Here is a 12,245-nt window from a genome sequence, read left to right on the forward strand (position 1 = left end):
ATCCAACGGTAGCTGCACAGATCTCAGAGTGCCTGGCGGACATCTCGGCATCGATGAAAGAAAAAACTTGCAACCCAACTTAGGAAAGACAGAGTTCCTCTTCTCCCCTGCCACTCGGACTGTATAGCACAATTTCACCATCCAGCTAGGTTTATCTACAATAATCCCATCAATTTCGCTCAGAAATCTTGGGGTAATCTTTGATGACCAGTTGACATTCAAAGACCACATTGCAAGGACAGCAGGATCTTCCCAACCCTCTCCGGAATGCGAATCCCTGACAATATTCAAGAATCAACTGAAAACTCATCTCTTCCATCAGGACTTAACTGCATCCTGCTGGAAAAAAAATCCCCTATGCTTCCACTATTCTTTAGTCTCTCCCTGTTCTAGTTTGTACTATTCTAAAATATGTCTAAAACTTTGTATTACCTGCACTTCTTGTGTTTATTGCCTCTTTATGATGAATCGCTTGTATTCCTCATTTGTAAGTCGCTTTGGATAAAAGTCAAGTCAAGTCAAGTCAAGTTTATTTGTATAGCGCTTTTCACAATACAGATTGTATCAAAGCAGCTTCACAGTATTCAATTTAAATAATACAACAAAGTTTGTTTCAAGAGGAATTTATTGATTGATAAAATTAAATTAAATATCCCCAAAATATCCCCAACTGAGCAAGCCAAAGGCAACAGTGGCAAGGAACCGAAAAACTCCATCAAGTGACCTAATGGTGTCCTAAAACTCCATCAGGTGACCTAATGGAGAAAAAAAACCTTGGGAGAACCCAGGCTCAGTCGGGGGCCAGTTCTCCTCTGGCATTTATGAGCTAGAGGCCGGATTGTAGTTTGAACTGTGGGATTATATGAATGCCTGGCTAAAGAGATGCGACTTTAATCTAGTTTTAAACTGGGAGAGCGAGTCTGAGCAACGAACAGTATCAGGAAGACTATTCCAGAGTTTTGGAGCCAAATGTGAAAATGCTCTCCCTCCTTTGGTGGTTCTGGATATTCTAGGTATGACCAAAAGCCTTGAATTTAGTGATCTTAAAGAGCGCGATGGATTATAGGGCGATAGAAGATCCGTTAAATAGACTGGAGCTAAGCCGTTTAGGGCTTTATAAGTCAGTAGCAAAAGTGTCTTCAAAAGTGTCTGCTAAATTAATAAAGGGAAATGGAAACGGATTATCCAAAATAAAATAATGTGGGCCGGAGTCTTGATTCTATCTTTTGGTTGTTTTTGCAGACAAAGTGATTGGAAAAGTCCAACATACGTCACCAGAGATAAGTCTGTCGTCTCACCAGAATATGGAATTATGACATTTTGATGCAAATGAAACATGCAAGGATGAATTGTTCACAGTAAAATCAATAACCTGCATTTAGAAAATAAGTAGGTTGACTTTACATGTCATGCTAACTTTAAAGCTATTGAAAGTTGAATGTTTTTGCATCATGAAAGCTGAAAGTTTTTCCATCATGTTAAATGGTTTCCTTCAAGTTGTATAGACTACTTTAGTTACATTTTTATGGTGCTTTATTTTGGAGCTGGACAGCCCTAGTCCTCATTCACTTATATTGAAAAGAGCACTCAAGAAGTTCTTAAAAAACGGACCTTTTGTGTTCCATAGAAGAAAGTCGGACATAAGTTTGAAACAACATGACGGAGAGTAAATATTGACAAAATTAGACATTAGAAAGAAAGTACTCTGAAGTATACAGATGTAAAATAATGTCTTGCAGAACTTTCCAGAAATCGGTGCAAATGACCTCTCTAAATGTCTCAGCCTGATCTCACTGCTGCTCCAATAACAAACTCACAGATCACATGCAGATGGCCCAGTAAGAGCTCACAGCACTGAGACCGACCATAATGTGCAGATCTGACTTTGCCATTTACAGGCAGTGTGCTTTAATCCCTTCAGTTCTGAAGACTGCTCTAGACGCAGTAGGGAGGAGAAAAGGGACAGAGAGAGAGATGGCCGTAGATCTGAACGATAGACAGGCTTATTGTTGCCGGGCTCTTGATGCAGAGTACATAAAACCAGGGCTACAGTGGCAGAACACTCACCACATGAAGCGGACTTGGTTTCCAACAGCCTGACTCTGTGCGTCTCGTTTTTGATGCGGCTGTCCGTCTTGTCCACGAGCTGAGTAAGGTCATCGATGATCTCTGAAATACACAACAAGCCAAGTCAGTACAAGAGATCATCATTGTCGTCTTAGTGCATCATCCTAGAGAGAGAAAGAATGACATACAGAAAGAGAGCAGCAGGCGATATGTGAAAGTAATCTCCTGCCGTCGTTTTGTGGTATGTATGTGGGATTTATAGTGGCCAGAAATATGTGGGTTGTGTGTACTGGTAGCTGTGACTAAACCACACACCATCTGAGGCCTTAACGATTGAATTAGTAGATCAATGTTTGCCAACATCTGTATGATTACCACAAAAACATAGCCACAAGTGGCAACAACTTGTGTCCAAGCAGACTGGACCACAATTGCAAAACCGATCATATGGATGCAATTGTTTTGGATTAAGTTCTTTGATCACAGTTTTGAGGATTTCCCTAAGTTATAGCGCCCCCTAGTTCCATAAAATTGGAGAAATGTGGCATGTATGCTTAGAATATTGTAAGTTCAAGATAGCACTCACAAGATGAGTTCCAAACTTTCCTGATCAAATGCTTGCATCTTCTGAAAGTGGAGTGTATGAAGTTTCATTAAGGTTTTACTTTGAATACAGGTCCATTGAAAAAATAAATGGGCTAGTTTCTGTATAAAGATTTTATAATTCAAAACTCTTTTATAACATTTTATAACTTTCATTCATTTTCAAAACATTTCATAACTTTTTGTCAGTACCATCTCTAGATGATGCATATTAAATGTCTTAGAAAAAAAAAAAAAAAAAAAAAAAAAAAAAAAAAAAAAATATATATATAAATATATATACAATTTTAAAATATATATAAAAAAAATATTTTTTTAATATATATATATATATATATATATATATATATATTATATATATATATAAAAAAATCATTTATTCAGAGGAAAGGTTTTGTTCAAGTGCTATTGGAGTTATTGCAAAAGTGTAAATTTGATAATTATAAAATTTACACACACACACACACACACACACACACACACACACACACACACACACACACACACACACACACACACACACACACACACACACACACACACACACACACACACACACACACACACACACACACACACTGGTGGGACCAGACTACTGAATTTGGGGTCTTTGGGATTTAGGGTCTGACACCCGAACTCTTTTAGTGCAAAAATAAATAAATAAATAAATAAATACATAAAGAGGAAGAAGAACAACATCAGAACAAACACAAATGATTCCAGCAGCTTTGTTGCTTGGACCCCTTAAATTAAATTACTAAAATAATCAAACAGAAACCCATACATTTTTTGATTTCCTGGAAAAAGTAAGACGAAGTACTAAAGTTTATATCAAATTTCTCTATCTGGGAGAAAATGTAGAAGATCTGGAGAGATACAGATACCTTCTTACTCCATCAGATGAATGTCACAATTCCATACTGTGTTTTTTATTATAAGGCAGTAGAAAGAGACAGGAGAGCTGAGGGAACGGGATTAGGACATAATGCGTCCACAAATATGACATTTAACAAATTAGATCTTTTATCCACATTAAAACTGGACATTCAATCAAAAATACCTGTAATTAACTAAATTAATACAATAATAAAATGTTCTACATTTCATACAGTAATACTACCCATCACTAGAGCTATGCTTTACTGTACTTAAATAACTAACCATCTGTATTATGATTTGCTGTGTTCTTCTGTCTGTTTCAGAGTCGTGGAACTACCCTAAATTCATTTTTATGAGGTCAGATTTATCCTAGAAAGTATAAGACAGTAGGGACTGAACATCATCGGGCAGTGTGCCATTGAAAATTTCCCAGGACAACACCATTTATATCACTGAACATGGGCATTGTCACAAGATGACATTGTATTTGAAATGTGATTGTGAATGAAATGCTGTTGCCAGACTTTTCTTTTATCATTGCATAAAGCTAAATATGATTAGAGGTGATTTTATTCACAAATAATCAAATGGAATTTAGCTTTAAGAATATTTAATAATGTTATACATGCAACATGGAATTCAAAACTCTGCTTGCATGTCCCATACCTCTTCTTGTGTTTATGGAAATTGTTCATACATAAAGAGTAAAATTCCTTTAAAAATACACACATGTGCATGGTGCAGTGTGCTGAGTTTAGAGTTCTAAGTATGCTGAGAATCCTTTGAGACTTTCCAACCCCATTTTTAAATCTAAATCTATTATGCGAATTGGTACATTAACTTTGTATCACACGCTTGAGAAATACTGTGTTGAACCACCATCTGAAGAGCATCTTCTCATTTTCTTTAAGCTGCTGAAATGAGCAGAACGTGAACTTCAGAGTAAAAAAATAATAAAAAATGCTGCATCTGACAATATGGAAAGAGAGAAAAAAATAAACTTAAGCACAAAATACCACGGATCATTACGGAATATGTCCAATACAATATTATTTATGATTAAACAAAAAAGTTAATTGTCCGTTTTGCTTTGGTGTAGATCTAGCTGTGTGGCTTCCCTCCACCCTGCTCTAAAAACACTAACCTTGCTGAAAGGCTCTTTCCAGAGTAGAGAGAGAATGAGTGAAAGAAATAAAACAGAGAGTGAGAAATAAAAGGAAATAATGAAACGGGAGATTAATGAGAAAAATGGCTAAAACAAAAAGAAAGAACAAGGGAAAAGGAGCAAGAGTGAACAGGTTGACCTGTATATGGACTCTGAAGTAGAGCAGAACACACACTCGAACAGAAACCATGACTGTAAAAACGAGCAGCTTACTGATAGAATTTCAATACCTAGAAGCAGCGAGCTGGATGTAATTCAGCAGAAACGGGAAGTTGTACATTTTTTCTTCTGCTTGCTGCCATCAGCCTGCCAACTCAAATAAGCCTCGCTCCACTGTGCAACAAGCTGTTTTGATGAAGCTTGATGAAGAAGAATCTCCAACACATTTCAGACTCTGATACAGAAGCCAAAACAGCCGTCACTCACAGCATTACTGTTATTGGTGGAAAGAGTGGAAGGACCAAAGGTTATGTATATAATGTGTCGTGTCAGCTGATAGGTACAAAAAGATATAAATCAAGAACCAAAAGGAAGCCAAAAAACACCAATGGAAACACAATACCACTAAGAACCGCAGATCAAGGCATATTTTGAAACGCATTACAGTGATTTTACCACGGGTGAATGTGCGGTCAAAGCAGACTTCTACTCATTTCCATTAAAACACATGTGAATAAGGACAGTGGAAACACAAGCATATGTGTAGAAGTTATGTCTTCTGCTTTGTAACAAATGTTAAGTTTGTAAAAAATTTGTATAGCGAAAAGATGTTTGACCAATAGAGTAGAGTACCAATACCGTACAGATTAACCTCCTGGATTCATGCATTTGTTATTTATAACAAAGTTAATTATATGTAGCTTTGGAGTATTTCCACAAGGATGGGGGGAACACATGACCGCAGAGGCCTGGCCAGAGGCATGTGGTTGGACGGAGGTGCAGGTTTCCTGGCTGCGCTATAGACCAAGAACAGGTTCATGAGAATTAATTTGACAGCTCTAGGAAGAGATCTGAACACATTTCTGAAGGACGAAAGCCAGTTTGGCAGCAGAGTTTTATGGTCAAAAAGGACAGATGCAGTATGAGGTCAAAAAGTGATTTTTTTTCTTCACTTTTCTTCTTCAGAATATCACCCTGTTACAAACACGTACTTCAGTTTCATTAAAAGTATGCTCCAATTTCAATACAAGTTAAAGCTGCAGTGAATATCTTTTTTGTAGTTTTAAAAAAAATTAAAAAATAAGTTATTGAGCAAGTACATTAGTGTTGAAAACTCTTCCTAAACCTTACCCTGATTTGCAACGGCAAGCTTCTGAAAATGATTAATAATTTGAGCTGTCGAGTCCTTTGCGTGGTTACGTCACGTCTGTAAACAGAAAAAAGAAGACCCGGCTACTATATGTTGTGTGCTGAAGATGTAGTTGCTTGGAAAGACGGCACCTCTCGTTGGTTTCATACGGATTACATAATCAGAGAAAATTGGTTCTCTCAGACATTTAGTAGACATTTCAAGCTTTTTACATACATATTTCTCATGTACAGTTGTAATCGAAATTATTCAACCCCCATTGCAAATCAGGTTTATTGGCAAAATGTACAGACTTTCAGCTGTTTGCAATGAACAAATTAAACAACAAGTAATTGAAATAGCAATGGCAACTAGATGTACCGCATGGCGGTACAAAATATGACCGCCGCTCAGGCCTGCACTGGCTTTCCACAAAAATAAATGACGTGGAGCAATTTGGCTGTATTGCGTGTTTATGTATATACCTAAAAAAAGTAGTAGTATGTGCATGTCTATCTGTGTGTGTGTGTGTGTATGTGTGTGTGTTTGTGTATGTGTGTGTCTGTGTGTGTGTGTGTGTGTGTGGGTGTATGTATGCGTGCGTACATGTGTGTCCGCGTGTGTGTTTGTGTGTGTGTGTCTCTGTGCATGTGGATTTGTATGTGTGTGTATGGGTGTGTGTCTGTGCGTGTGGATGTCAGTGTGTGTGCATGCTTGCGTTTGTTTGTATTCCTGCATGTGTGTGTGTGACAATATCATCCTAAACCAGCAACCCTTCGCTCAACACCACCATCTACAGGCCGATGAGTGTACAGTCACTAAATGTGCACATAAATGAATTTATTTTATACCCCCCCATGGATGAAATTCTACGAAACTTAGCATACCCCCAGAGGATGTCAAGTTAATCATACACATGAAATATGGTGCAGTTCTGAACATCTCAACTGAAGATAGGGGCGATTAAAGCAGAATAATATTGCATTTTCATTTTTTATGGGAGGGGCGCAAATCATAAATGAGTGATTATGGGCTAGGTTGATGTGGGCCCTTAAGACCAACATACCATAAAAATGTCTTCATCCTCGGTGCCACGGTTCAGGTAGTTATTTAGGAAAAACTGAATTTTTTGGGTTTGGGGAGGCCCAGCGCGGGGGGGGGGAGTGGCCCCCGGGGACCAAACGAAATTTTTCCGTAAAAGTCTAGTGGGGCTACATGCCCACCAAATTTCATGTTCCCCGGTGTTTCGGTGTCCCTGGTATCGTTGACGAAAAATTCAGTAGATGACAAAAAAACAAAAAAAAAACAAAACAACTTTGACAATCCCTATATGACCGCTTTCGAATTATAATTATTCATAATTATACACTGAGTTTTGGTCCATTTTTGTGACATGCTTTACAGTTTCAAATGATGTATTACTCTTATCTGTATGATCAAAAACGAAAGAGTAGCCTACTTTAATTTGTTTTCTCTACAGTTCAAAGTTTCTTGTTTTTGACAACAGGTGATTCCCCCGATGTCAATGATGATCGCCATTTAGACCTTTCTAGATTAAAAGCAGCCTGAGATGACAAGTTTAACCCTCTGCATATGACAGATCCACTCTGATGGGGTGATCACAGATTCATCCGCACAGAGGAGCAGTGCCGAAGCACAACCCACATTAAAAAAATAACTCTTAAAGTAACTAGCAATTTTATGTTTCAAACAGAGATGGCGATAGAGAGGGAAAAGCAGCTTTAAGCTCTTAACAGTTGTATAACTACTACTAGTATAGTACAGCAGTAGCATATAGTTCGTTTGCACTACCACTTTTATGCTACTTTTATAGCACTGTTTTTTTTTTAAATCTGAAAGCTTTGGCTTGTGTACAATGCAATTTCATGGAGGAAGAGCATGAAAACGAGATAGTTGACCGGATTGCTTTCGTAGTGTAAATGCTCATGTGGTCGAATGAGTTCGAACAGCCACAAAATAACGCCTGCCCTCCGCCTACTGACCTATTGTGAAAACATTAAGGGAAGTACGCTAGCCAGACGGTATATAAACTTTGTCGGCCGAAGACCCAAAGCACAATGTTCCCTCACTATTCCCAATTTCTAACATACACTCACAGCGTTCTGCGTGGTCTTCCGGCTATCAGAGTTTAAACAAAAGCTGCTGCTCTCCTTGTTTTTCCGTTGTCCTCGGGCGCGTTATATGTAAATTGTGCAAGCTTAATTTGTCCATTGGATTGAAAGATATGAAAAAAATATATACATTTACCCGCCCATAGATCATAAATCAGGACAGAAGTGGTCGAAAGTGTACAAAAGAGACAGATATAAACATCAGGTGTAAACGGGAAAGTGTCTCCCTCGTCTACTTGTAATCCAATCGACCAAAACGCATCTTAATGCCAGGTGTAACCAGGGCTTTAAGGACCTTATTTACTTGAGCTGAGACTGTCAGAGCTGTATGTTGATGTTTCTCCAGGTATAAAACCTGAGAACCAAAGAACTGTGTCACATATGGCTTAACTTGAGGCTGTGCGTGTGGTAAGAGAAAATTAGCGTGTCCACCAGGGGGTCCAGAGACCACAAATATGGACAAAGGCATGGAAAACATGTCAATAATGAAATGAATCATGTGAAAAGGACATACAGCAGATTAATGGATGAGACAGACAACGAGAGAAAGTATTCAAGAGTGTCAAAGAAAAACAGACATAACAGACAGAAGCAAGTGCCCCAAACATAAGGTAAGATTTAGCTTCAGTCTTTCATAACAGCTCAGTAACTCTCTACTGGCAGCATTGGACTCATGGGAAAACAGGCCTGCCTGCCGGTTCCCCTCACACAAGCTTGCCATTCCAGTGACATAATTCTCCATTTCCGAACTCAGTGTTTGCACAGATATGACAGCTGCCTTCTCTGGCTCGGACTGCAACTATCAGCCACATAACAAAGCGGAGCCTGTTACAAGCAAGGACTGTTTATTTAAAATGCTATTCTAAACCTCTAAACCCATTTTGTGGAGCACAGACAATGTGTGTTCACACATACAAACTCACGTAGAGTACGCAAGATATGAATGTGTGCGGATATAAATAATGTGTACAGATATAAATGTGTGCGGGTCAATGACAAATCAAAAGAAAATCTTAAAAAAACATCTAGCTTAAAATACAGACGCCAAGTTCTAAGAAATTAACCTTGTATTCAAGTAGGTTTCATAGGGTTTGAAAAAAATGTTATGCTATTTTCAAGAAAATGAAATGTAATGATAATGTCATGTGGTGTCAACGAGTTACATAAAAGTAACAACATATTTTTCTTACACTGTGAATTGATATGAGTGCAAGCATCTTAATCATTATTTTCATTTAAAGTAAAAAGGTCAAATTATCTGATATTTTAAGAGACCTACTGAATTTAACACTCATTCACGAATATCTGCGGACTTCCTCTATAATATTATTTCCTGTTATGAAATAATGCTACGTTATTGTATGTTCTATGCTAGACCTAAAATAATATTTACTAAAATATATATACATTCATGACTATTAGCCATTCATAAGGGACAGAAGTGTGAAATTTGGCCCACAAACACCAATACATTTTTGAGGATATTCTAATGTCCACACTGCACGTGATGCTATAAAAATGTGAACCCTCAGAGAGAGACACCAATCAAACACAGATGTTCTTACATATGACCTCATGTATGCATTTTCTTTCTCACCATCCTGCCGTCATCTCCAACACTTTGGGCCGTCCCAACTCCAGACCCATTAGAGGAACCGTCTTTCTCTAAACAACCGGTCATGATTAGCTTTCATTCACCGCCAGATGCTTTCCACAAGGACAAACCAAAGCAGTTAACAAGTCCATTTCCGTACCTGTTTGTAATGTGGAAGAGGACACTTCCGATTCTGGGAATAATAGAGGGGAGTGATTTGCTCTTGGACCTAAGCCGCCTTTCCAGGCGCTAACTCCCAACCGTTTGAAAAAGTCACCGCCGAGAGGCGGAATGCAAGGAAGGGTGGATGTTGACAATCCGTGTCCTGTCCTGTCCTCGCTGCCAGCTCTCTCCCACTCTGTCTGTCTCTCTCAGCTTACAGCAAGCAATTCCAGTATTCCTGCTCTATTCCCAAAACAGAGTCTTCCAACAGGCTCACTGGAGAGATTCCTCTGCATTCAAATCTGTTTCCTATAAATTAGTCTCTGTTATCAGAAGATGTCTCACGCTATGGGTTGCTCTTGTGCCTCACTTACAGGGAGAAAGTATTTGAGCTGTTAACGAGTTTCATATTATAAAGGCCAGCTTGTGGCTGCTATCATATTACAGATGTTGTTTAAAAAAAATTAATAAAATAAAAAAAATCACAGGAAGGTGAAGTGAATTGTTACATTTAATAATTCCTAAAAGTATATATATATATATATATATATATATATATATATATATATACTGTATATATATAGTATAATTAATTGGTCATTTTCATTGCCATTAAAGTGAAATAACTGAACAAACATACAAGCTTGATAAAAATGATCATCCTAGAAGAAAATTTCAGATGGCACTTAGAGGCTTTTGCATCTGAAGTCTTCATATATATATACTTACTGCAGACTAAATATAAACCAGTACAGGCTGTTGCAGTTCATTTTTAAACAAAATGTTGGAAAACCAAAAATACTCAAATGGTTTTGGATGGCCGTAATGGAGGGTTTTGGAGGGTCACTAGTATTAATATGGAACTATAATTTATATATAACTAATATGCACTTAAATTATAAGTTTGCTGATTTTCAACCAGCTTTGTATTGCTAAAATTTCTGAATTATATGTAAATTAACAATGTTTACGCTTTCGATGTATTACCTGCACCCTGACATTCCTGTTTATTTGCCAGCATAAGTCCGATGGATGATGCAAAACGCGCCATTTTGCAGCTCCGGACTTTTGACAGCTCCACGGCTTTTGTTAAAACTACAGATTTTTGTATTCCAGCCCATGGACAGTTCGATCGACAGAAGTGCAGTGCCAAAATCGACTGCATAATGGGTGTTGAATTATTCATTTATTTTTTGCAAAAGGGAATGTCACCGCCCTTTTTCTCTGTTTTCCTCAAATCATGTATCTATCACACATTTAATTTTTTTTTATGTTTACTGGCTGCATAGATAGCCAAGCCCATCTTCCCAGTGGTGAATTCCCCAATCTTTGTAGTACAGCAGCACTGTATCATGGGAGAGGCTGCAAGCTAGTGTGTTCATTAGTAATCTGTGATTCTTTTAGAATCGTTCATACACTGATTCTCATGACTCGGTATTAAAGAATTGGTTGAATGAATGATTCAATGCCTCATTCATAACGCACAAAAAGACAATCGCTTGGTGCCACCTGTAGACTTAAAAGTAACCTGCAGAAACAGCCGCTGAATGAATATTTTTGCTGAATAGATTCAGATCACTGAAAGGAATCCCCTGCATTACTGTGAGCATAGCAGCATCTGTCTGCTCGCGTGTCTGGGACACAGGACATTTCTAAGGTGCTGGGATCTATCACAGCTTTCTGGGAGAAATTTATCCCTCTCTCATATGCCCCACAGGAAGTCTGACTCGGCCTGCAGCCATGCAACTCTGCCAGGGAGTTCCCACGAAAAAATATGTCACCCTAAGATATCCGTTCCCCCCTTTGCTTGCAAAGCCGCTGCTGCGGTAGAAGAGACCGCTGGGTTGCACGGCTGTGGTGGCTCATGTGGTGTCTGCATTTAAGAGATCCATGTACAAATGTGAAGGATGGTGGAATTTTTTTTTTTTTTATTATTCATTCCAATGGTCTTTAAACATAAATATAGAGACTGAATGAAGAAAAATGAAGTAATGTAAAGAAAATTATATTTTTTAAATCACTCACAAACAGCACCGCTTAACTGCAACAGCAGAATGGCATTGTGCTGTCAGACTGACATTTTATCTGCTGAATAACATAGATGTTGTTCTATCCACAAATAAAATGTAAAAAAAATCTGGGTTACAACATGGATCATTTCCCTGAAAAAGCCATAAATGTTACAATGATTATCAGGAGTTTGTCACTGAAAATTATTACAGATTTTATTATCATTAAATTTAATTTACATCAGGACATGGACTAAAGTTTCATCCAAATGGTAAGGAAGAGAGTTTTTGCATATTTGAAACACGAATGAAGATTTTTTTTTACATTTTAGAGATTTCTGACGCT

General features: G+C 37.9%; 1 protein-coding gene across 1 annotated transcript in view; it reads right to left on the bottom strand.

The window, feature by feature from the left end:
• Positions 1-12,245, bottom strand: part of stx8 (syntaxin 8) — a 65,265-nt gene that overhangs the window by 6,439 nt on the left and 46,581 nt on the right. The window contains exon 7 of the mRNA XM_082137025.1: positions 2,068-2,169. Within this exon, the coding sequence (XP_081993151.1) occupies positions 2,068-2,169 (102 nt within the window). The remainder of the gene's footprint in view (positions 1-2,067; positions 2,170-12,245) is intronic.

Source organism: Leuciscus leuciscus (assembly GCF_965113295.1).
Source record: "Leuciscus leuciscus genome assembly, chromosome: 14".
NCBI lineage: Eukaryota > Metazoa > Chordata > Actinopteri > Cypriniformes > Leuciscidae > Leuciscus > Leuciscus leuciscus.